At 42.3% G+C, this 27,651-nt stretch overlaps 1 protein-coding gene across 3 annotated transcripts in view; it reads left to right on the forward strand.

Moving 5' to 3' along the window:
* ZFYVE28 (zinc finger FYVE-type containing 28) overlaps positions 1 to 27,651 on the forward strand; it is an 826,377-nt gene that overhangs the window by 598,003 nt on the left and 200,723 nt on the right. For all 3 annotated transcript variants that reach the window (XM_086964197.1, XM_086964196.1, XM_086964198.1), the window contains exon 7: positions 5,826 to 5,927. In XM_086964197.1, coding sequence (XP_086820323.1) covers positions 5,826 to 5,927 — 102 coding nt within the window. The remainder of the gene's footprint in view (positions 1 to 5,825; positions 5,928 to 27,651) is intronic.

Genomic DNA, 27,651 nt, shown 5'->3' on the forward strand with positions numbered 1-27,651 from the left:
ATGCATCCCGAGTCCTAAGTAAACAAGTGAGATCGTATTTTTTCACATCTCAGAAGCAATGTCTTTTCTTTACTTAAAGGTTTTTATTAAAACATATTTCTTTATTGCACAAGTAGTAATAAAAAATAGCTTTCTCTTTCTTGTAAATAGAGTACTTTCTCATTAGGTAGCGCAGTGAGCGCAAAATACAAGACATGTATATAAACATGGGAGCAAAGCGGTAGGGGGAATACTACTTATTCACCTATATATTTAATAGTTCAAGACCCTTTGTCAAGACAAGGACTTTCCCTAACGAGGCATCCATTATTCTGAGAACCCCCATCTAGTAAAGGAGAGGTCTGGGATTTTCAGGACATCGGCATAAGATAAATGTACATAAAACTACTCAAATTGGAACTACTTTACATCGTTATTTTGAAAATATGCCATTACCACTGTCCTTTCAGGCCCAGTTTGAACACTTGTGCTCTCGATAACCCACCAGTCGTGTTTTTCTCTCTGTCACACATAGTAGAAACCCCTTAGAAAGGTTGACAAAAGGTAAAGAGTACCTGCAACATTAAATCAAACAAAGCAGGAAAGAATAACTCTGGATTCCAAAGTTATGGTGTAGCCTGTCTTGATGACAAACTGACTTTCAATTCGATTCAAAAATACTTTATTGCGGTCAATAGACCATAAAAGTGCGAGTGAAATAACTAACAGTAAGTAAAAACAATCTCAAGAACAAGATCTTAAAACCCCAATGTCCGAGGTTACGATAATAAGTTATTGCTGTTATCCCACGCCCCAATATATAGACAAGATACAAAGCAGCGCATACAAAAGGCCAGTTAAAAAAAGAAAGTGTACAATTGTTGGGCAGAGATAGCACTAATACATTTCATAGGATTTAAATACTAACAAAAACATTTAAAACCAAATATGAGAACAGTTTAAAAGAGTGGAACTAGCCCGGATAAAATGTAAAGAAAATGTAGGCTGCTTTTCCCAATATAGGGATTTTCTGAAGTGACCTGTGCACACTCCACATCGAGAGTAGAAAGCGTGACACTGCAAATACAATTGGGGATGTAGTATTGAATTTTAGTGATCTAAATGCCTCTATACATTGTTGAGCTCCCAGACTTATACATAATTGGATCAACCAGCGGCATCTTTATTTTCTATAGCGGAGGCAGAAGAAAAAACATGCAACTCTGACTCCTCTGCTTTGTTGCAGGCTGGACAGCCTAGAGAAAGTGTACCTGCCCATTTATTGGAGATGGAGCGCAGCAGAAGTACCCCATGCCTGCTTTGGATGTACAGTTTCCTTGCTAGCGCAGGGTATATCTCATCCAGGGCAGACTCTAGGCTGTACTGATCTTTTATTCTCAGAAACACCGCTGTTAATGAACCTGTTGCTGAGCACCCCTGAATGCGGGCGAGTTTGTCCCCCTTGTAACTCTGGACAAGCTCCTTTCTGGAAACTGCAGCACAGGCTACCTCAGGATGATGCCATAGTCTTGCTCTGGCCATATTAAAAAATGTGTCCCTAGCATAGGCTAACTACGGTAATTTCCATGCGCCATACAAGCCCAAGATCTCTTTTAGCTCGTCCCTATACACGGCCAGTTCCGGGGTTACCCATAATCGATGCCAGAAGATTAGGGGTCTTAGAGCAGTTTCATCTGCAATTAGCCTTACCCCCAGATCCAAACGAAGTGGTGTAAGGGGAAGACCAAAAAGCTGCCTAACAAAAGAGTTTGCAGTCCTGATGATATTTCTCTGAAAATTATACCCCCAAAGTTCAGCCCTGTACATTGCAGACCCCCTTGTTTGCAGTTTATAGATTTCCACTATAGACCCAGTAGGTTTAATAGAAGAGTTCCTGAATAGCTTGATCAATCCCCCGTGTTCTGTGCTAGCTTCAGACTGGTTTTATTAATTTGGGCCCCCCAGTTAATGTTTTCGGTTAAGGTGACCCCGAGATATTCAAAAACAGATACCCTCTCCACTAGTATGCAATGATGGGATTGGATTGATGGGCTGGAATTGGGGCGAGTAGAGCTAGTTTGGTTAGGTTAAAGAATATATACTTGGTCTTTAAAGAGTTAATCTCGAGACCCCTATTGTCACAGAAGGTCTTGAAGTTGTCATGGGTCCTCTGTATGCCCATCAGTGACTTTGAGAGCAACAGATTATCGTCGGCTAACATCACTGTCGGCAAACATCACTGCCAGTATTTTCCTACAGGTTAGCTTAGGTGCATCGTTATCCTTCCCTGCATTCAATGTGTCTACAAGTGCGTTTATAGAAAGGCAAAAAAGGGTGGACGCGAGCACGCAACCCTGTCTTACCCCTCTGTCTATAGCTATAGGTGAGGTGAATTCACCACGTTTTCCAAACCTAATTTGGGCACAATTGCCTTCATGCAAACGTCTAAGCATATGATAAAGATGAAATGACACCCCAGCTCACTAAGAACAGCCCACAGTTTGTCTCGAAGTACTAGGTCAAATGCAGATTTTAAATCCACAAAGATCAAATAGAGGCTGCCACCATCTGTAGTCACCGTTTTCCGGTACAAGAGTTGAAGCTTAAATGTTTGGTCAATGTTGGACCTGTTTTCCCTAAAGCCAGCTTGAAGTGGGCTCAATATTTTACATTTGATCATCCAAGTTAGAAGGCGGACCAACAATACCATGGCAAAGATTTTCTCACTAACATTGATTAGGCTTATGGGCGTGTAGTTAGAGGTGGAGAAGCAGATAACCCTTTTTATGGAATGGTAAAATATCTGCGCCATCCCACGTTGCTGGTATAGCCATTCCCTGTAGTATGGTATTAAACAGGAACCACAGATATGGGGCCCAGATGGTTGGCTCAGTGCCAAAGAGGTCCCCTGGCATCTTGTCAAGGCCTGGTGCTTTAGGAGGGGCAAGTTGCTGATGGCACTAATTATCTCTGTAAGAGTTCTTTCCGGGGCCTCAAAACAAGTATTGTGCAGTGGAGCGATATCCTTCGCTGTGTTGCTACCCTCTTCCTCAAGCCTTCGGTACAGGACCTCGAAATGTTCTTTCCATTTATCGGCTGCAATGTTTGGTTCAATAGCTTTCTCCCCTTCCATGCTGCCTGTTTTACTTATACGCCAAAACGCCTTCATATCATGGGCGGATAGGGCCAGCTCAGGGACTCCCATTCGTCCAGCTTCCTTTTTTGGCTTTGATGATACTAGCTTTATATGGCACCCATTTTCTCTAATTAGGGGTCTATCTTTGGATTTGATTGCCTCAATCAAGGCTAACTTTGGCCTCCTACAACTAACCTTAAACCAGGGATGTTTGGCCTTTTTGGAGCCACTAGTATGTGACGGGGTGAAAAAGAGACCAGCTAAAGTAGATGTCATCAGCTTGTGGGTCTTTGCAACTTGGGTCAGGGAGACGATAAAACCATCTCTAGAAATGGACTGTTCACTGCCACCAAACTTGGGATAACTGAATCATACAGGGAAACCATCTTAGCACATGATTGCTGAAAGGCTGACCATTTGTCATTTGTCCGAACTACCCTATCATCTGGTTGTGTGAATAAACCTGAAACTTAATCACTAATCGGTAGTTCTACCGCCATAATCAGAGCATTATGATCACTATTATGGTGGGTGGAGACAACAAAGTACACCACCCGCTGCCACATCCTGATGTCGACGAGGATGTAGTCTATGATGGAGGAGTGTCTTAGGCAATTAAAAGTATGTTTCCCTGGCGTATCCGATTTGGTTCGGCCAATACATGCCCTTAGAGAATGATTCAATGTGAAGGATTTAATCTGGAGCACCAACTGTGTCAAGTCCCTAGTTGGCGGGATGTTTACCTCTGGAACAGGCCAGTGCGGATAGTCTTCACTGGGAATTCCTCCATTAAGATCATTCAGGGGCTCAAACTGGCAATTAAAATCTCCACCGATAACTGTCCAATGGTTATTGGGGATAATAGATAAGGAAGTGGCTAGATGGTCAATGGTCAGTGATTCAAAGCTGTTACTAACAGGCCTGGAGTAGACATTGACCAGAGCAATTCTGGCCTTTGATGTAAATGTTAGGAGAATGCACTCACGTCATTAGAAAAAAACTCCAGCTGTTTAACTAGGCAGCCTAAATGGGACCCGATCCATTTACGAAGACTGCCTGAGGGCCTGCCCTTGCCCCTGGTGGTTGCCGCTATACAAAAAGATGCAAAGCTCACCCGCTGTGCCTCCTCCCTAGCCCAGGTTTCCTGGAACATACAAATGTTGTAATGGTCTACAAAGACCCCCAGTCAGGATGATCCAATTTATTTCTAAGGCCTGCAACATTCCAGGATAAAACCCTTAACTTAGTTGGGTCTTTATGATTAGCAGACATGGGTACCCAGGATAAACATTGAGAGGCCTGGTTACACTTAGTTGGTCTAATCGCCAGGGTTCTAATGGGGACCTGGATGCAATGAGTACTGGAGGGGTGAAGGTTATTCTCTTCCTGACATAAACATTATCATAATGCTAAAAGGTTCAAAATAATTTCTCAAACCTTATTGAAAGTCAGTTTGGGAGCCCGTTCTTGCCAATTTCGTCTTGCGGGGAAGCAGGACTACATCCCCCAGCCGTCCTCGCAGCTCCCACGCCACTGACACAGCGCCAGGAGGTGCACATGAGCAGTTTGGGACCCCAGAACGCGGGAGCCCGTCCTTTCCTATTTCCTCGATGACCGGCATGGGGGATTTAGTCGTTCACCCCTGCACAACGAAATCGGCAAGAATGGGCTCACACGCTGCGGGGCCCCAAACTGCGCTGGCGGCGGCGTGGGGGCCACAAGGAAGGCTGGGGGATGTAGTTCTGCACCCCCGCAAGACGAAATCATCAACGACGGGCTCCTGTGCTCCGGGCCCCAAACTGCTTATGTGAGCCTCCTGGCATGCTGGCGGCCGTGTCAGCCGCCTGGGAGCCGTGAGGAAAGCTGGGGGATGTAGTCCTGCACCCCCGCAAGACGAAATCATCAATAATGCCACTTTGGTCATTGATCACACATATCCTTTACCTCTTCTTGACAGACTACCAGAATGTGAAATTTTTTCAGTAGTTTCCCTGTCTTTACTAAATTGATATTAAATACCTTCTGGGAAACAATTGTTTAAAATGCACCAGTAACCACTTGAATCTTTCTTTCTTTTACCTGCCAATATGCTCTATTAATTTAATTTCTGACATTTTCTTGGCTCTTTGTCTTACTGTAGTAAAGTTGCTGTTTTGCTACAATTACAACAATTGTTTCTTAATGATTACCAACTCTTCATATTAGCATATGAAGTTCTGCTGTAGCTATAACTCCTTCCTTTGCTTTCACAATCCATTTTGCTACTGGTAGTGGATTTGTTATTTTTCACCTGATGTTTGCTGCTTTTATCCCTGTTGTTTTTCTACTACTTCAAAAACTTTGTTTCTCTGAAATTGCTTTTGTTTTATTTTGCTTCTCCATACATGATATTGAGCTTTCCATACCCTAAACAATATGAATGGCCAATTTTTTGGGTACTATTGTATCCGAATAAAGTTGAACTGAACTGAATGGCCAATTTATTTACGATAAAGCTGACTCCTGCATTGTAGTTTTAGTTAATCGTCCATCTTTTACATTACTATTCGTACATTATTAATTTCAGCATTTGTTTTGATCCAGTCAACACATGCTGGAATCTTCCAGTCGCAGGAATCTTCTAATCTGTTCACACAATAAAATATTAAAAACCTTTTCACTGTGCCAATTGTTTACACAGTAACCATTTTGTTTCTTATCCTTCGCACAGTGGGCTTGTAGTTTACTCTGAAGGACCTCTAAATTTGGACAGGAAAGCTGAAGATATGTCTGAGCTTTTCAGACCGTTTCACACTTTGTTAAGAAAAATAAGGTATGTTCTATACAAATGATTATATTCTCACCACACAATATTAAAAAAAAGTCACCTGAAAAAACTGAGCATTGCAGTTTTCCTATACTTAATCATCATGCTATCTCTTTTAAATTGTGTTTTCTAAATGTTTTGCGAGATCCAATTTCACACCAATATTAATCTGTCCTAAGTAACACAGCACACGATTCTATAAAAATATGTGCTAACATTTGTGCAGAAATTGGAGCACCTTCTGTTCCATTGTGGCATTGTTCAATGTTTGCTTTTTTTGTGTGAAAATTTTAAGTATGAGCACTCTGCCATGCTGGATCGTGCTTTAACCATCTAACTAGGTAGGTAGGTTGTGAACATAACTTTGCATGACATGATTTGGCTTCTTAGCCCAATTTGTGAAAAAGAATTATTACTTTGGAAGGCAGTTTGCACAGTGGAGAATAAGTACGTCCACAAGAAAGGGACACCAGAAGGCAACTCACCCAGGAATTCATCTGAGCCATTCTACATTCCATGGAATGATACACAATCACAACATTCCAATTCTTAAAAGTCACAATAGTACACACGTCTTGCTACTTGGATTTTCTGTATTCTTTGGTCTGTTGAAAAAGAAGATTTTAGCCACTGTTTCCAGAAGTTTAGTGGCAGTCTTATAATCACACAGTTTGTGAAGACGTGTTGGAAGGGGATTAGTGAGACAGTGCCTTAAATAATCTAATTTGTTGTCTACAAATGTTGGACTAATTTGCTCATAATAGTTTAACTTGTAAAAGTAGCATTTATTTATTCAACATTTTCTGTAGCACAGTGTCGTCCAGATGGACACTAGATCACTTTATAGTATCAAAGTTAAACCAATATTAAAAATACATAGGCCATCTAATGTTCTCATTTTTAGTAGAATACTAGGATGATAGTACGGTGTTCCTCAACTGGGATGTGATGAAATGATGTTGGAACATAGACATCGAACAAATGTATATACTTCATATGGACAAACATTAAAAAAAATGAATTAATTGTCATTCATCTAGAGAGGTTACCAGGCATGTTTGGTTCAAAGCAGGGGCTTCAGTCTAATATAGGGAATCAGTTTATAGAAACAAGTGTTAGGGCGCTAGAAGGAATCTCTGTCTAGATAAAAGGACCTAATAGAAGAAAGGAATAAAACAGGGAGGGGAGCGAGCTGGGGATGACTGAAAGGTAGAGTTGAGGGGTTATGGAGATGATGAATTGCAAACCTTTGACTCAGTGGAATTTATATAATATTGCTATATTCATTGAGGCACCAAATGACTGCAGGAGATGAAGGAGGTATTACACATTGACACCATATGTTAAGAGAAAGAAACAATTAAACGTTGAGGTGTTTTTACTCACAAAAGCACACTACTTTTGAAATACAAGAACACATGGTCTTGCCTAATAATTTCTCAGGTATGTTGTTCCAGACCTAGGGCTCAAATCTTGAGGAGAATCGAGATAAAGCGGACATTTTGATACAGCATGGAGTTCCTAGGCAAACTACACTGGTGCTTCAGAGCTTTCTACAAATATTTAATATTGAGTTTGTTTTTTGAGCATTTGTGCATGTTTACTTTCAGGAATGTGAAAAAAATGCAAGTTGGTCTGAAACTGCAGTGAGGTTCAAAACAGAAGATCTGATTTCTTTTAGTACATAAGTCAGATTTCCTAGTGTCCTATATTATTCTGGCATATGCTCAGAGGGCTGCTTTAAAAGGTTCTGTTTGTATCACAGCTAGGCCCTTAACAATGAATGCTCATAGTCTCAGTGGGGAATGACCAATGCCTACACATCATGCCTAAGATCCTCTTTAACGATAATTGGATCTCTTGGATTTGAGTAGTCACAACTGATGGTGGGCACTTTTAGTCATAGCTTTAAAGAAATGGTTTAGGTTATGTTTGTTGTGCCAGGGAATAGTGTTGAATTAGTCGTCATAACCATGCCAGGCATATACCCCCACTCCCTAATTCCCCTAGGTAACAACAGAATTTCTTCAACTCTGGCTCTTTCCATCCCAGTCAGCCTGTCCATCACAGCTAACCAAAGCATGGTAAACAAGATTTCCACTCCTTCTATGATTCCACTTTTAACTCTCTGAAAAGAAGACCTCATCATTTTGGGTATCAGGACTCATTTTGGAGCATATTTTAAAACAATCCTCGACTCCTGCAACATAAGCTTTCGAAAAAATAGTGCACACAAGTACCCAAAACCTACTAAGAAATTATTCAAAACCAACTGTTTCTTTTGCAGAGAAGACTCACAGACCTCACCGGTCATTCTCAAAGCTCTTAAAGCTGCCACACGCAAAGACAACAACATGCTGTCAACCATAGAGAAGACGATGCAGTGTTCACAAAAGCATTCAAAGCTAGACAGTTCTTACCACTCGTGAGCCCAAAATTCTCATCAGTTATTGATCAATTATGCACTTGCTATTCCTCAGAAAGATATTTTAGAATGCGGTCCTGAAACAGCTGCACAATTTAATCACCAATAATCATCTTCTATACAATGAAGTAATGGACAGCATCTTCCTGATCACTGATAAGTCAGTCTCTAGACACATGCATGAGATACTCCGATACCATGCTTTACTAGTTCGCCTCCTGTCTCTTAAGATGCCATTAATTTGCCCTGAGGAGCACTTCAAAGAATCAAAGTTTGCCATTTATCTTGAGTGCCACATAGATCCATCCTGTCTCCTCGCATCTTCAGGAGAAGCCTCAAGCTGATAACCATTTTAAACTCTAACAATACCATGTTGATATGCAACTGTCTGAATGTCACGTCCTACCAGCAAAATCAAATGACATGAAAACTTCTTTACCTTCCTACATACCTCGATGTTAAGTACCTGCCTAAAGTGAAACCTGACATACCTGATTTCACCTTCTTCACAAACAGCCCAGTTCAGGCCAAAGAATGATTTAGCTGCTTAAAGCTGGATATATTTACACTTCAGTTCTTAAGCAGCAAATAAAGTAGCTTATTCCTGGACATCAACCTACAATTAAAGGCACACATTCCTAATGAGTACCAGGATTCATTTCTCTGGAATGTGAAGCCATGCCGCCCTTGAAGGAGACTTCAGATTAAATATCTAATCCGTGGATGTAAGATGTTATCGCTGACATTTGCTTCCACACTGGCCCCTCTAGTGAGCATCCTATACCCTGCTGCCCAACTCATAGAAGGACTGAAAAAATATGGCCTCATCATTCTGTGAATAATATCCTCTAGCTCACTATCTATGCCTGCATCATTTTCATGACCTATGCATCAATGCTATGCAGCACACTTCGACACACTAACATCCCTGACCCGACAGATATTCCCTTAAGGAATCCAACATAACACAGTGAGCCCAGACTTGGGCTCGATATCAACCCAAGAAGTGCAGAAAGAGAAAATAAATCAGTCCAGTCTTCTCCATTCGTGTGCCCAAGATCTGGATTAATATCCCTCTGACATCAGATTTACACCCTCACGCCTGCAATTCAGAAAGGAGCTGGGGATGCATCTTTTGAAGATGTATCGCAAAGCATCAGCAATATCTTCCCAGATTCTTTGGCCACTGACACAGCATCAGACCCCATTTCACTTGCTATTGTCACAATCTTATCTACGTTTCTCTTCAGTTTCACCTTAGTGGTATGTACAGTGCTTTGTTGATCCCATGCTAGGTTTGTACTGTAGAGATGCATGCATACCTGCAGGCAGGAGAGTTCCCGATAAGGTATTATCACAGGTAGCATCTCCCTGCCTAAAGAATGCTGCCACTGTTAAAGGATACTGCATCTGTAAAAGTGGATAAAGGATGAGAAATATTGATCTTCCTTTATCATCTTTTGTTGCCGGAACAGTGCACCTGATAAGGGTTTGAATCAGGAGTGGTATATGCTCTACCTTTGGAATTTAGCAGTAACATGAATTCTTGGGGTTTAGAAACTAATTGAGGTTCCTGATAGAAATCTTTTTAGACAGGTAAAAATATTGAAAATATGGCTACTATTTTAAACATGGGAATTGTTCTATGAAACCAATGCATTATCCGTTGCTAGAAATTTACCCCCAAAAAAGTGTTTTTGTTTTTAACCTTTAATTGCGTCTTCAGATTAAACAGCGTGGATTGCAGTGAACCTTCTTGTAGTACATAGCTGCTGGTCTGAACATATTTCTAGAGTGATGCATTTGGATGAATGGGTAGAGTTTTACATATCTCTTACTTACTCTGTTTAGGTTGGGATTCTTTGCATGATCAAATGGAATAAGACAAAGAGCTAAGGATCTTCAAGGAGCCTGCCACATAGTAGGAGATTACTTGATACAGGTTGTTTATGCCACTACAATGTTCATAAACACAAAGATTCTATCCTTATTATTTTTTATTTTTACTAATTTTAATTCCTCAAGTAATGTGCACAGAAGTGGGTTCTGTTACTCCGGGAAATGTCCTGGAGGAACACTGTGTTTTAAAAAAAATACCCCATACATACTAAGAATCCCATAGTGTCATGCTTCAACATGGGGGTCTTCCCATCCCTCTATGGTCCTGATGAGTAAAGCAGGGGGGTCTGCTTACCAAACATGTCGACCAGGAAGGGCATATTAAATACACCCTAACTAACCCCTTTTTAACATTTCCAGCTGGAGAAGCGAATAAAGTATATTTTTTCTACTAGCCAGGACATTTTTAAAGTTGTTTTCATTAGTCATCACACTCCCTAACACGCCAACTACCCACACCACACATAGCCTATCAAAGAAAAACAGTGCTCCCACGTATTCGTCGGTCGAAGCACGCCCCGCCCCGAAGAGTGACGGGAAGACACCCATGATGAAGCATGACACTATGGGATTCTTAGTGTGTGAGGGGTATTTTAAAAACACATAGTGTCCCTCCAGGACATTTCCCGGAGTAACATAACCCACTTCTGTGCACACAGGACACTTAGTCGCCAATTAGTAAAAATAAAAAATAATAAGGATAGAATCTTTGTGTTTATGAACATTGTACTGGAGGCGGATTCTATCCACTACCTCTATACTCCCCAATTTTGTTGTTTTGGAGGTTTATGCCACTATCCTGCATTAATGCACAGCATTAGAATAGCTTGAGTAGCCCACAGCTTCCTGGATCATTTTCGGTTCCATAGAAATTTGACTATTAAGAACACACAAGGTTTTTTATTGCTGGGCAAGTTTTTATGGCATCCTCTATAATGATATTGGCATGTTTCCAAGAGCCAATACCTTTCTACCCCCATGGCTTCTAAAAATAACTTTTCGGTCTTTAGTGCCATTGAATGTCAATACACGTCATTTTAATAATCTAGCCCTTGAATGCTGTAGGTCTTCATTGCTGGTATGCAAGAGTCTCTCAAGGCCCAGTTACCCTTCGGGCAAATGTTTGAAATATCAGACTTAACAAGCTGATTAAGGCAGCATCGTAAAGATCATATTCTTTCAGGTATATCATATACCCAGTGATCTGAATGTTTAGCATCCTAGCCAACACACCAGTCTCAATGTTTTTGATGTTCCTTTAGCTTCCGGGGATACTGGAAGAGACCCTCAAACCTCCAACAAACATGACAATAGTGTTGTGAATCAGCAAGGACTGATTGCTGGATGGGAAGCTGTATTATTATCTCTGTACCTAATTGGAAGAGAGGTTGTGAATGACCCTATGCCTGTTTGCAATGCAAGCTGTTTTTTTTTTCTCCCAAGCTTTTAAGATTGGTTTATGGTGCAAGAAAGTTGTCATTCCATAAACATATCCTCAGTTATCCAGTATTATGGGTATCTTTCATAGATTCACATGCCTGAATCATTCCCCGTCGTCGGGGTAGGAGTCCCCGGTAAATAACAATAGTAATGTCACATAGACATATACTTAGTACTAGGCCAGAGGCCTCACATTAGTAGCCTATCTAGGTCCTTATGTAAAAAGGACCAAACTTTGGCCAGGAGCCAATCAGCTACCATCACCCTTCTCACCTTCCTGGAAGGAGCCCTAGTCCCTCAGATTTTCTACTGCACGTCGTGCAAAGGAGTCTCCACTGAGCTCTGCTCAGGTTTTTTCCTATATCTTTGGATTTTTGCCTACTAATTCTTCAGGTTCAGTTGGAAAAGGAGTATTGATATTTAATATGTCTACTACTCCTAAAAAAGGACTTTTTAGACCATGTGCCTCATGTAGTAAAATGAGGCTACACATAGAGGACAAGCATGAAGAATGTCTGTACTGCCTCTATCCTCAGCATTCTGCCAAGGAATGTAAGATTTGTCGCACTCTCACGGTCAAGACATTGAAAGACAGGGAAGGGCGACTGCTTCTGTGGCTCCAGAGACTGAAGGACAAAGACCAAGTCTCCTCAGGTGAGAGCGAGTGTTCCTTCAGAAGTTTCCACTCCTCTCCTAAAAGGCCTCGACAGACATCCCCAGGTCAGTCTGCTGTGCCTCCTCACAAGAAGCCAAAGTCCATGGAGGGTCATCCTAAGGTCAAGCCTTCTCTTCAGATGACAGCCTTCAAAAAGCCTGCTGTGGTATCTTCTGGCCTGCCTGTGACGATGTCGACAGTATCCATTTCGACATCCACGGCGTCTACTTTCTCCATGGCTTCAACTGCTACAACATCGTCGACGATGGGTAGGTCAATACCTTCTGTTATTCCTCTCACAAAACCGTCGATGACGCTCCCGTCGACGTCTGCTTCATTGTCGACGAAGGCAAGGCTTCCAGCGTCGACGAAAATCCCATCGTCGACGTCGAGTTCATCGTCGACGAAGACTTCATCGTCGTCGAAGACATCGTCGACGAGGACACCGTCGACGTCGACACCTTCGTCTACAAACCCGTCGACGGTCTCGACTTCCTCGTCGACGAAGACTACATCGTCGACGAAGGCACCGTCGACGAGGACACCGTCGACGTCGAGACCGTCGACGAGGACACCGTCGACGTTGACACCATCGTCGATGAGCCCGTCGACGACGACACCGTCGACGAAGCCATCGTCGTCGACTTCTACAGTGTCGACGCCGCCGTCGACGAGGACATTGTCGTCGTCGTCGACAAGGACATCATCAACGTCAATGCAGTCGACGATGAAAATACATGATAAAATGTCAAAAATCGTAGACGCTCCACAGTCGGACACCATGTCAATGAATCTACAATCGAAGGGCTCTCCATCAGTGAAGTATTCCTATACCCATTTTAAAATGTCATCATGCATGGTGACACCAGAGATGACTTCACCTAGCAAAGTCCAGCAACTGCTGCCAACGCAGTTTCTAGAAGCAGAAGATCCTGACGTAGAGAACATGTTTCCCATAGCATCCAGTCCCTCTCATCTTAACATCAAGGTTCATGAGAGTTCAGACTGTGAAGATCTTGAAGAGATTACAATTCAAGAAGAAGTTCGACAGCATACCACTGTTCAGCCTATGGTATGCCTTCCAGCGTCAATTGTCTCTGACCTACAGTTTCTAATTTCAGACTATAAGCAAAGATTTCCATCTTCTGCTCCTGCTTCAGGAGTGCCAGCACAGCAGGAAGCTCCAACTCCTCAACATCGCCAGCGACCACCTCCGCTGGTTGTGCATCAGGAACAAGAGAAGTTGCCTCCTCAAATTTCTTCGGATGAGGATGAATATGAGGAAGAAATGAGACATGATGAGGTCCAAGATGAGGAAGGTGAAATACATGATGAGGATTCTGATGATAACGCCAACTTGGATCCGGCATCCCCAGAACAAGTACAGGATGATTCACCCCCTGAAGATTTAGGGGGATTCCATAATATAGTAGGGAGAGCGGCTGCAAGATTCAACATCCAAATAGCTTCGAAAACGCAGGACTGTTTCCTCCATGATTTTAAGGAATCCTTCAAAAGATCTGTTCGATCCATCCCAGTAATCGATTATATATGGGAGCAAGGACTTAAAATTATGAAAAATCCTTCCTCTCTCATTCCAGTGCCGGCTAGACTTGAAAGGAAGTACAAAGCCCCAGACACTGCGCCCGCATGTTTAACTGGCCAGACTAAACCGGACTCAGTTATATCACAGGCCGCTCAGCAGAAGTCTAGCAACCCGTCAGCGGCAGTAACAGCGCCTCCTGATAAAGAGGGGAGAAAACTTGATGCCATTGGCAAAAGATTTTCATCCATGTCCGCCCAGTCAGGGCTGCAAATTCTCTGGCATTACTAGGTCGCTATAATCGACAGATATGGGCAGATATAGCCCCATATCTAGGGGCAATCCCAGAAGACCAGAAAGAAGAGGTTAAGAAAATTTTGCTGGAGGGCGAACGTTCTGCCTCAGAAATGATCGATGTGGCCTTGGATATCGCTTCCACAGGATTTCGTCAACTGGCAGGAGCAGCGGTTTTGAGACGCCAGGGCTGGCTTAAAGCCACAGCATTCCGGCCTGATGTGCAAGCTAAAGTTCTAGACATGCCATTTGATGGAGAACTGCTCTTCGGTGAACATATCGATGATATGCTGCAAGGTATTAAGAAGGATACCGACACGGCGAAAGCCCTAGGCACCCTACAATACAAAACTAATTCCTTTCGAGGATCCAGAGGTAGAGGGCAACAGAATCGAGGCAGCTATCAAGGTTACAAGCCCGCTTATAACTCTTCTCAGCAGTACAAGCCTCAATATCAGCAGAGGCAGCAACAAGGACGAGCTTCCTACAACAAGTCGTCCTTTCGAGGGAAAGGAGAAAGAAAGATAATTACAGACGCCAATGACTGCTTTCTCCAGCATGCCTCCACCTCTTCTCCACAATTCGTAGTTGGAGGAAAAATTACCAACTTCCTTCACAATTGGAAGCAAATTACAACAGATCGTTGGGTGTTGCAGTTAGTTCGCTTCGGACACACTTTGGAGTTTGTTGAGCATCCTCCTCCGAACCCACCATGTCCTATGCAGCACAAGAATCTAAACCTACTTCAACAGGAGCTCTCTCTAATGCTCCAGAAAAGAGCAGTGGAGAGAGTTCCTCGAGGTCAGAAGGGGAGAGGTTTCTATTCCCGATTCTTCCTGGTCAGAAAAAAGGAGAAGAAGCAGTGGAGACTGTTGGAAATGCATTCCTGTTGACTCGAGCTGTCACGAGCGTTCAGGCATGTCTGGATGCTCGTGACAAGCTCGTGTTCTTTGCTTCGTGTTATGTTTTGAAACACCTAGAATGTGATGGCTGTAACACAACTGTTGGACTGGCATTACTGGCCTGATCTTTAAGACGTGAGCATCAAATAAACTCCGTCTCTAACTACAACTTTATTTGCGTCCTTCTTTGACTTTCCTACACTGGCGACGAGCGGGAGCTTCATCACCTACGCCTAAGACCTTGGATTATTATATTTTATTGCTATTCCGAATATTTTTTTTTTTTGTTCGGAAATCTCCGGCGCTACTAAAACAGCGTTGGATTACGGCTGTTTAAGGAAAGCGGAAGGACCACTGGACTGTCGAGTTTTGGAAGGAGGCTGAACGACCTTCACTCGTTTAAAGAATTTCTGGAAAAACGTAATTTCTTACTTGGTTCTCTTCGACTGGCATTATTTGAAATCCTGCTGCAAGAGGTCAGTGCGCTCCATTCTAAATTGCGCAATCCTACGTTTACCATCGCGCGACCTCAGGCCAACGTGATAACTTCAAGCATCGCGTTGTTTCAAGCCAACGTTTTGCATCATCACGCACGACGACCAACGTGACGCGACGATTACCACACAGCGTTGCTAAGCAACTCATTGCCGGTTTTCAAGCAACTCTTTGCCGGTTTTCCTTCGCGCAGAACCAGAAATCGATCGTTCCTTTTCCTAAAGTACTTTGGAACTACTACTGGAACTCAACTAAGGATAACTATAAACACTAAATAACTATATATATACATTTTTCTCCTTTTACTGTATTGCATGATTTTGATCACTATTTATTCGCATTTTACAATTACTTATGAATTACAATGCATGTGTTTTTCTTAAGTGCTCATACATAGTTTGATAATAGTTATAAGAGCATTCATAGTGTATAAATATTTAAGGTAACATGTCTGGTATTGTACCTCCTCCCTCATTTTTGTCAGCACCTGGAGAGCCACCCATGGCTTGGGAGATTTGGGAACCTGTCTTTTTGGCTTATGTTGACGTATTAGAAGAAGGGGAGTGTGAACCAGAAAGGAAATTGTCCTTGTTAAAACATTGTTTAGGCGGCATTGCTCTGAAGGAATTTAAAACTTTACCTGTTTTAGTGAACCCTGGAGAAATAGATGTTTATGAGTATGCTTCACAACAGTTGTGTTTGAGATATGGGAAAAAGAAGAACGTGGTCATGGAGAGGTTTATTTTTTATTCTCGGAAACAACGTTCTGATGAACCTGTTGAGGATTTTGTTTCAGCCTTAAGATCATTGGCTGTGACATGTGATTTCGAACATATCTCTTATGAGCAAGTTTTAAGGGACCAAATTTTAATGAGAACTAATAACAAAAAAGTACAAGAGCGTCTTTGGACAACCTCTGATATGTCTCTCAACAATGCCATAGACATTGCTAAATCCATAGAACACTCGGAAAAGTTTGTTAAAGAAATCAGAGGTAATGACAAGAGTGATGTTTTCAGTGTATCTAAAGACAGGGATAAGTATAAGAAGAGTTTTTCGCAGAGAAATGAATTGTCCGCTAGGACAGATAACAAATATAGGAATCAGAAATATGATAAAAGAACCACTAAACTATTGTGTTTTAGGTGTGGAAGTGATGGTCATTTAGCAGATAATAAGAGTTGTCCAGCACTAGGTAAAACTTGTTCAAAGTGCTATAAAAAAGGCCATTTTACCAAGTATTGTAAATCCACACCAGGGAAGACGAATTGTGTACATGAATGCTGTGAAGAGTCTCAATCTGATGATGAAGGAACGTTTCAAGTTAACACCGTTATCAATGTTTGTGAGGATGGTGATTGCAAAAAATTCCCATCTTGTTTTATAACCATTGATAATGTGAGTTTAGAAATTTTTGTAGACTCATGTGCTTGGTACACTTTAATTTCCTTAAACGTTTTTAAAGATAAATTTCCGAATAAGAACCTATTCGATTCTGATGTCTCCCCTGGGGGGTATACGGGTCACAGAATTGATTTAATTGGATATTTTATAGCAGATATACAATTTTCTGGGAACCACATTTCAGGGAAGATCTATGTGTCAAGATCTGGGTTGTCACTCTTGAGTTGGCCACACCAATACCAATTGGGAATGAAAATTGACCCAAGGGCTGATCCTCCCGTGTATGTTGCGCAACCTGTGAGTGTATCTAGTGTCTCTGCGGACAGTTCCTTACTTGTTGAGGAGTTACGCCAATCCTTTCCTACAGTGTTCAGTGGTACCTTGGGTCGGTACAAGGGCTTTGAACATGTCATCAAATTGAATGAGAATTCTATCCCTGTAAGACACAGAGTAAGAAATGTTCCTTTATCCTATAGAGTCAAACTTAAGGATATGCTAAAGGATTTGTGCGAGAAGAAGATCATTGAACCTATTGAGTCGTCACCTTGGGTTTCTCCAATTGTTATCTCGATTAAATCCAATGGTGAACTTAGGCTATGCATTGATCTTCGCAGTGTCAATAACGCCATTTGGGTTGATTCGCACCCTTTACCAAACCTACATGAGATGGTGTCAACATTGGCTGGTGCACAAGTTTTTTCATGTGTTGCCCTAGCCAGTGCTTACCACCAAGTTGTACTTGCTGAAGAGTCCAAAAATATTACTGCCTTTATCACACCTGAAGGGTTATACAGATTTTGTCGTATGCCCTTTGGACTGGCTAGTGCTGCCTCTGTGTTCCAGAGATTAATGAGAGATACCCTAGAAGGTTTGAATGGTGCCATAGCATTCCAAGACGACATTTTAGTGCATGGGAAGGATGACTATGAGCATGACAATAATCTAAGGTGTGTGATTGCTGCTTTAGCACAGAAGGGTCTTACACTTCGTTTTGATAAGTGCAAATTTAGGCAAAAGGAGGTAGAATATCTTGGACACACCATTAGTGGAATGGGAATCAAACCGAAGAAGAATCATGTTAAGAGCATTATGGATGCTCCCGTGCCTACGTCAAAAGAGCAACTTGTGGCTTTTTTAGGTCTTATTGAATTTTACGCCAAGTTCATCCCAAATTTTTCAGTGAAAGTTGATCCGTTCAGATGTCTTTTAAAAAAAAAACGCAAAGTTTGTGTGGACTGATGTAATGACACAAGCCTTTGAATCTTTAAAATTGTTTATTGTGAATGCTCCTTGTTTAAAACCTTTTGTCATTGGCGTGAAATGCATCATCATGGTAGACGCCAGTTCTTCTGGTTTAGGTGGAGTTCTTTTGCAGAAAGACTGTGAGAAAGAATGGGTTGTGGCCTATGCATCTAGGGCCTTACGTGATGCTGAAAAGAATTACTCCGTTATAGAAAGGGAGTTACTGGCATGTGTTTGGGGTGCTGAACATTTCAGACCTTTTTTGTGGGGGACTAAATTTTTGATAAAAACCGATCACAAACCTTTGGTGTACCTCATGGCTCCGGGTGGAGGAAGAACTATGTCAGCACGCCTTGCTAGATTAGCTTCTAGGTTGCAATCTTTTCAGTATTCAATCGAATACGTTCAAGGAAAGGCGAATGTTCATGCGGATTGCATGTCCAGATTAATTTCTGAATCTGATGTTTCAGAAGTTGTGCATGAAGAAGAGTGTGAGGTTGCTTTCAATTTTAAAGATGTCAATTCTGTGTCCAGCGAACGTTTTTCTTTACAAGAGGATGTTTGGATGGAAGAGATGGATAAAGATTTGGAGTTAAGCTGTGTAAAGAAGTACCTCATACAGGGTTTTCCTGAACAGAGGAAGTTATCTGGTAACATGATAGGTTTTTTTAAGGTCCAGGAGGAACTTGCTGTCGAGAATGGTTTGATTCTTCGTGGCGACAAGATTGTTCCACCCTTTCAACTTAGGAATTCTCTACTTGAAATTGCGCATGAAGGACATCTGGGGATTTCTTTCACCAGGAGGCGTCTGAAGGAGTCTTTTTGGTGGCCAGGTATTGACTCGTGTGTTGAACATTTTGTGCGGAAGTGTACCCAATGTTCTAACAGTGATAAATCTGCAGTTGCTTTACGCCCTGAGCCATGTCCCATTGATTTACCCTTAGGGCCCTGGCGGAAATTGGGGTTAGACATCATTGGGCCTTTCAGTTGTTTACCAAAGCAAGAGGCTTTCGGCATTGTACTCATAGACTATTTTTCTAAATGGCCTGAGGTCAAAATGGTTAGGGAAGTTACTTCGAATCAAGTCATAGAATTCTTAGATGAGACCTTTTGTAGGGAAGGGATTCCTCAGGAAATTGTGACTGACAATGGCCCACAGTTTGTGAGTAAGGAGATAGAGCTTTTCTTTGCTAAATGTGGTATTGTCCATAGGAAGATTGCAGTTTTCCATCCTGAGGCGAATGGTCAGGTTGAACGCTTCAACCGTGTGGTCAAAGAAGCCATACAGCTTTCTATCAAAGGTAATCTAAACTGGAGGAATGCTTTGCAATCCATGTTATTGGCTTATAGAACTTCTCCCAACTCTGTGACTTTGGTCACACCTTTTGAGCTTTTGAGAGGGCGGAAGCCCAGCACCAAGCTAGTCCCTTGGTGGCTAAAAAGAAATTTAGCTGGTTTCGAAAACTGTTCTAAAGTTGATTTTGAAGCTGTTCTACACAGGGTTCAGTCATATAAGGAAAAGATGAAACGCGATATGGCCAAAAGAATTGGTTCCACGTCTAGTCGTTCTATCAAGGTGGGCGACCTTGTTCGCATTAAAAAGAAAGAGGGTGTGAGTAAAGGTTTTCCTGTTTGGTCAAATCCCAAGAAGGTTGTTGAAGTCTTTAGAAATGCAGTCAGACTTGATGGTGGTTCTGTCTGGAACTTGAGCAGGGTTTCCTTGTTCAATGGTCCTTTTCAATTGATGGAAGATTCGGACAGCAGTGTTTTTTATGATGTTGGAAGAATGAGTGATAATGGCGAGTGCTCTCACATGAGTGATAATGGGGAATGCCCTCAAGCTGTGTGTGATTCTGACAACACCAGAGCCGTTCGCTCACATCGCTTACCTGCCAGGTTTAATGATTTTGTGATGAATTGATCTTGTTTTTTTTTTGTGTTTTTTTTTTTTTTTCTTTCTTTTAAGGGGGGAAGGTGTGTTGGAAATGCATTCCTGTTGACTCGAGCTGTCACGAGCGTTCAGGCATGTCTGGATGCTCGTGACAAGCTCGTGTTCTTTGCTTCGTGTTATGTTTTGAAACACCTAGAATGTGATGGCTGTAACACAACTGTTGGACTGGCATTACTGGCCTGATCTTTAAGACGTGAGCATCAAATAAACTCCGTCTCTAACTACAACTTTATTTGCGTCCTTCTTTGACTTTCCTACAGAGACCAATACTGGATCTGAGAAACCTAAATATATACCTCAAGAAGCAGTCCTTCCGTATGGTTACCCTCCAGGAGGTATTACACCTACTCAATCCAAAAGACTATATGGTATCCTTAGACCTCCAGGATGCCTATTTTCATATCCTCATTCACAAGAGTCATCGACAATTTCTGAGGTTTGCAGTGGCAGGCAGACACTACCAGTTCAGAGTTTTACCATTCGGCCTGAAGTCAGCTCCACGCATCTTCACGAAGTGTCTGTCTCCGGTAGCGGCATACCTTCGCCAGCATCATCACCAAGTCTTTCCCTACCTAGACGACTGGCTCATCAAAGCTCCGACTCGGACAGGCGTAGCCAAGTCCTCTTCGGCCTGCCTTCATCTATTCGAAAATCTGGGCCTAACACTCAACCAGGAAAAGTCAACTCTCCAACCGTCACAACGTCTCAATTTCCTGGGAGCAACGTTAGATACACAACAAGAGAAAGCCTTCCATTCCAGAGAACGTCAGGTCAAGCTGAAGACCCTGGCCGTCCACATTCAGACCAAAAAGAGAGTCAAAGTTCGACTATTCAAGTCGTTGCTAGGAATGATGTCTTCCAACATTTTTCTCATTCCTCACTGTCGCCTACACATGAGGCCCCTACAGGAAGCCTTAACAAATCAGTGGATCCAAAGTACAGGGTCTTTCGACGACTGGATCAGGATCACTCAGGTCATGAAGAAAGCTCTGAGATGGTGGCTTCTGGGCGACAACTTAAACAAGGGTCCCCTTTTCTTCTCCCAGTCTCTCCTCATGTGATAACCACAGACGCTTCACTGGAAGGATGGGGGCGTTCCTGCAGGAACTGCAAGTACACGGTCAATGGTCAGTGGCAGAAAAACAACTCCACATCAATCTGCTAGAGTTGAGAGCAGTGCGCTTGGCACTTCGAGCATTTCTGCCCCGAATCCGGAACTCCCCAGTGCTTGTGAGGACGGACAACACCACCACAATGCACTACCTGAACAAGCAGGGGGGTACTTGATCCAGGACGTTGTCTCGAGAATCTCAGCAAATTTGGATCTGGCTGGTACAACACGACATTTCTCTGCGGGCAGAGTATGTCCCAGGAGTAGACAACACCCTGGCAGACTCGCTAAGCAGGCAGCGTTCACTTTGTCACGAGTGGGAGCTCGACCAGCAGACGCTCGACTCGGTGTTCTCCCGTTGGGGCAAACCTCACCTGGATCTCTTTGCGACGGAAGTGAACGCGAAATGCCAACATTACGCAAGCTGGCTTCCCCAGAAAAGGTCCCTAGGGAATGCCTTTTCGATGACATGGTGCAACGTCTTTGCTTACGCTTTTCCACCGTTTCCCCTGATCCCCAGGGTTCTCCGGAAACTGAAAGCAGAGAGTTGTACCATGATCCTGATAGCCCCAGCGTGGCCGCGCCAACACTGGTATACAGAACTACACCTTCTATCGCTGGAACCTCCAATTCTATTCAGGACATGCCCACATCTCCTCACAATGAACCAGGGACAAGTCCAGCATCCGGATCCAACATCTCTAAAATTATCAGCTTGGCTCCTGAGTTCAGAGAGTTCCAGGATTTAGATATTCCACAGGAATGTAGGGTCGTCTTAGCCCGGGCTCGGGCTGAAAGTACTAATAAGACGTATTCCCTCAAGTGGAAAAGTTTCTGTTTGTGGTGTAGAGCTCAGAATTTGCATCTGTTCACTTCTACTCCAGCACAAATTCTGCCCTACTTGCTCCACTTAGCCAATTCAGGACTGGCACACGCTTCAATAAAGGTCCACCTGGCGGCCATATCCAGGTTCAGACGATCTTCGTGTGGAGCTTCACTATGGACCAACAGACTAATCAAACAGTTTCTGAAGGGATTATTCAGATCTTTCCCTCCAGTTAGAGCACCTCCACCTACATGGCAACTAAATGTGGTAGTAGCTCAACTAATGAAACACCTGTTTGAGCCAATCCACAGAACAGATCTAAAATATTTGTCATGGAAAACAGCTCTATTGCTGGCGCTCACGTCAGCAAGGAGAGTGAGTGAACTGCAGGCTTTTTCTGTGCAAGACCCCTTCATCCAATTCAAGAACGGCAGGGTCATTCTACGGACTAACCCTAAGTTTATACCGAAGGTTCCGTCCTCTTTCCATCTCAACGAACCTATTGTCCTACGATCTTTCTTCCCGAATCCATCATCTGCGGCTGAAAGATCTCTTCACTCATTGGACCTCAAACGATGTCTCAAATTCTACCTTCACAGGACGGAGCAATTTAGAAAGTCCAACCAATTGTTTGTTGCATTTAGCAGACCCAGAAAAGGCTTAGCTTTAACAAAACAGAGCATTTCCAGATGGATTTCAGCGGCCATCGCCTTCTGTCACCAACAGGCGGGCCATCCTCTGCCTCCAAAAGTTCGAGCACACTCCACTAGAGCGGTATCCTCCTCCATGGCGCTCTTTGCTGGGGTATCCATTGTCGACATTTGCAGAGCGGCGACATGGAAGACACCACATACGTTCACCAAGCACTACTGCTTGGACTCTGAACTTATGAAGGATGCAGCAGTGGGGCAGGCTGTCCTACGTCATCTATTTCATTAGTGGTGAGCCTTCTTCCTATCATCCCACCTTCCAGGTAATTTATCGCATATTTCTTATCAGGTTGTGAGTATCATGTAAACTGTGTAACAACTTATGATAAGATTATTATGTCTTTACGAATGTATTATGCGAAATGTGCTCATTATTGCTTGCTATTCTGATTCAGGCATGTGAATCTATGAAAGATACCCATAATACTGGATAAGAAATGCGTTACTTACCTGTAACAGCAGTTATCCAGTATTGATATCTTTCATAGATTCACATGCAACCCACCCGCCTCCCCTGGAGGGGCTCACCTTTTCCCTCTCAGTAGGTACTACTTAGCACTGTGCTTACGAAAATCTGAGGGACTAGGGCTCCTTCCAGGAAGGTGAGAAGGGTGATGGTAGCTGATTGGCTCCTGGCCAAAGTTTGGTCCTTTTTACATAAGGACCTAGATAGGCTACTAATGTGAGGCCTCTGGCCTAGTACTAAGTATATGTCTATGTGACATTACTATTGTTATTTACCGGGGACTCCTACCCCGACGACGGGGAATGATTCAGGCATGTGAATCTATGAAAGATACCAATACTGGATAACTGCTGTTACAGGTAAGTAACGCATTTCTTACACATACTAGCATGGGAATCAGTTACTTTGTTTCATTATATAAAAAAAGCGAGGCTCATATAAAGAAGTTATTATAAATTGACGTTCACATTCAATGCTTATTAGAATAAGTCTTGCAGAATCTCCCCTGTATATGATATCAAAACGATATCTCTTTCCTGAGGCCAGAACTATTGTATAAAGAAGTCTGCTGAGTCATCTCTCTCTGCCAGAGATAGGGGACTTGAAGACCTATTCTGTCCCTACAGATGTACTACTATAAACACGTGGCCTAGAACCTGTGTTGGGCTACATTTTTTAATGAATGTACAAAAAGGGTCCCTAAAGCTCTCAAATCTTTTGATTTTATCCAGATCCTAGTGCCAACAGTTTTTCCATAATATAAATAAGACATGCCTTGGACTTCCACATATTCAGAGGCAGTGGGATAGGTTGATTCCATGTATGAGCTATTGTGAGAAAAGCAGGAAGCAAAAACTATGTAAGACATTTGCCTGTGTGGGTAGTTAATAGGTATTACAGATCATCGCTTGTATCTCCCAAAAGCAGCGTTACAGGATTCATAGGTAACTCAGTAGCTGTTATTAGCTTAATTTGTTCTAAACCCTCCTTTCAAAATGCTTGAATCTGGTCACAGATCCATTATATTTCAGCCATCGTTGACCTCTTCCAACAGCTTCTCCATAACTTCTCTGATGAGCCAAACAATGCATGAATCCTGACTGGAGGAATATACCGCTGTAAGATGATATTATAGTCATTTTCTTTCTCTTCCTAGGACTGTTTGTTTTACCACGAGTCCTCTTTTATTTGCCCCTCTAGTTCATTTTGCCATATGATATATATGGGGGTTCCATCTGCTGATGTCCGGTATTAGGCAATCTATATAAATTCAGTATCCCTCTTCATTGATCCACTTTTCAAGAATGATTCCAATAGTGCGAGGGCCCTCACTGCCTCCTTTTTCTGGTCTGTTTTTATGCCCAATGTGCTAGCGATATGCTTCTAGAATCGAATTCTAGGGAGTTGTAAAAACATTTGGAATACTGCCTGTGGCTTAATCTGGCCCCTGTCATACCACGTTTTGCCATTGGGGCTATAAATCATCCTTTAAACCCCTTGTCATGTACACCTGATGGAAAGTCATGATTGTTAAGAATCAAAGAGAGAGACAGAAGGACACTTAGTCGCCAAATAGTTTCATACTTTAGCCAACCAGTGTCCCTTGGTGATTATGGTTGGTGTTAAAAGATTTTCAGCATTACACGATTTAGGGTCCCACCACATAAGAACATGTAGGGGCAACTTTGCATATCTTTTTTCTATCTGGACCCAGAGTTTTTCAGAATTTGTGTTTAGAATATGTAGTAATAGCAGAAGCTGTGTAGCCTGAACATAGGTTTCCAAATGTGGGAAAGATAAACTGCTTTCATATGTAAATTTAAATTGATTTGTTTTTATGTCCTAGGTTCTTTATTACTCTACTTAAATTCTAGCAAATAATCTTGGATGGTTATCAAAGTGGCAAGTAGTATCATGAGTGGGATAGCATGTACAGCAACTGCAGGAGGTAATTCATTTTTATTGCCGCATGGATTCCTTTCCATGATACTCCCAATTTGCCCCAAAGTGGAGATTTCAAATCTCTGTGTATGAGCCAATGTTATCTTCTTGTCTGAAAGCGTTGGAATTTCCCAAACCTATAGATTTTGAATAGTTAATGAGAAATGCTGAGATCCTTCCAGTGTCACAGAGATCCAAAGTTAAGTGGAGGACGGGTTTTTCAGGTTGCATTATCACGACTTTCCTCTGCAAAACACGCTAGTTTATTGGTGTTAGCATCTATACACCATGAATTTGAGAGGGTTATTATTTATTTTTTAGGCCTGTGACTCGCAAACAGGGACGGTGACAGGGTCATCCCTGTCGTGTACCTCTAGAAAGTGCTATGGGTTGAGTCTACACACCATTGATCATGTCATGTTTGGGTTGCAGAAATTTGCCAATAGCTAGGAAGTGATGTTACGCCCCAGGCCTATTATATCTTAAAGCTGTGTCAAAAGTGTCCAATAAACCCAATTCAATGCCCTCTCTACATCTAGCGACAGAAGGAGCATTTGCTATTTTGCTATGGTTACCCCATTGCCAAAGTCAAGGGCTAAAGGAAGATCCATTGCGTGTCTGTACTTAATAAAGTCCGACTAAGCTGGATGCATCCGGGTCTGCTTGAGATAGTCTACATGGTTCAATAGGATTTTACTGTAAATTTTGACATCCGTGTTGATTAATTCTATAGGTCAATATGACCTACATTTGCTGGAGTCTTTATTAGGTTTTAATATAAGGATTGTTTCTAACATTGTATGGTGACTTTTAGTGATATCAGGAAGTAAACGTCTGTCAATAGCTTAGAAAGAATGTATTTAAAGGCCTTATAAAATGTAGGCATAAAGCCATCAAGTACGATGCATTATTGTTGGGGAGGCATGTTACGATTTATCTAATTTCACCAAGTGTAATGTAATCGTTGATAAGGTCTACTTTCTCTTGATCAATCGGAGGTAGTATGGTGTTCCGCTGATAGTCAGTTTGAACTGATTCAGGTATTTTTTTTTCGTATTGTTTAAATACAAATAAAAGTCATAGAAATTCTGAGCAATATCTTCTGGTGACCTTACTGTGTTTCGCAAGGAATGTATGATCTGTCTGATATTGTTGAGTGCATATAAATGTTTTGTTTGTGGGCCAGCGGCCTTATCGCCCTTGCCTAATTTTGGAAGCGGTTTCACCCTGCAGAATGCCCTCCAATTTTGGTCTTGCCTGCTGGACCTATTTGTATATGAGTCCAGATCCTGAACCGTCGTGTTATGATGTAAGTTACCCTTATTTTTTCGCTCTTTGGCAGTGTCTCATATTGTATCCAAAGTGACCTCACCCTCTACAGAAGTAATATTCCATTGTTTCTCCAATCGAATAGAAAACTACTGGATCGCAGAATTGTATCTAGTTCATACGCAGTTGCCTAGTGTAAGGCCGCATATGAACCCTGCGGCATCAAACCCTACGATCACAGGGGCCTGATCAGAGAGGATCTATTGTCCTATTTCTCAAGGCAAAGTTGTGTGTGTGTGTGTGTAACTGTCTGTTCTAGCAACAGGAAATCTATCCTTGAAGATGTGCGAATGTTGGAGTGGAACATATAGCTCCGGTCACTCAGAGAGGCATCGTGCCAAATGTTTACCAAATTTAAGTCTATCAGCCTTTGTACTTTGTGTTAATGTGCCCACCTTTCGAGCCCAATCAGTCTTCCATTGGCTGTAGTGTTGTGTTGAAATATCTCTCCCCAGCCCCCTCTCTCCCACCCCAAAAAATCTGAAAACCCCGGGCAAAGCCTGAAATTTGAGGGTAAAAATCAGAAAGACATGTCGCTGTATTCTCATATGGGGCATAAACATTCAAAAGAGTTATTTCTTTGGTCTCAAACTTGCGCTTTAGCGGGAGCTGAAGAGTGATCTTGTAGGAGGTATAATGGGAACCTCAATCTATGTGTATTGCGATCCAATAAATGTGTTTCTTTCAGGAGTTCTATATTGATTTCCCTGGCATCTAGCTAATTCAGAAGATGACTGCATTTATATGGGGAATTTACATCCTGCGTGTTTAAAATTAAGATTGTTAACCGAAACAATGTTTTGAGCTATCTTGACAACTCTTATCCGACTATCGCTTATGATTCCATGACCACACCTCTACATGGATCTACCTTTAATGTGTATCCCGTAACTGTTAGGTAATTTCTCCGGAGAAGACACACACTGTTGTTTCTGCACCTTAAGCAGGGATAGGTTAGAACTTGGATTGGAAAGGAGAAACAGTGAGATAAAGGTAATAACAATAATGCATACAAACACATACTTACAGGTTACCTTACGTCTTGGTAGTTGGTCTTCAGTAAAGAGGAATTGCTTCACATCAACCATAAATGAAGC

This window comes from Lissotriton vulgaris, chromosome 3_2, assembly GCF_964263255.1.
Source record: "Lissotriton vulgaris chromosome 3_2, aLisVul1.2, whole genome shotgun sequence".
Classification (NCBI taxonomy): domain Eukaryota; kingdom Metazoa; phylum Chordata; class Amphibia; order Caudata; family Salamandridae; genus Lissotriton; species Lissotriton vulgaris.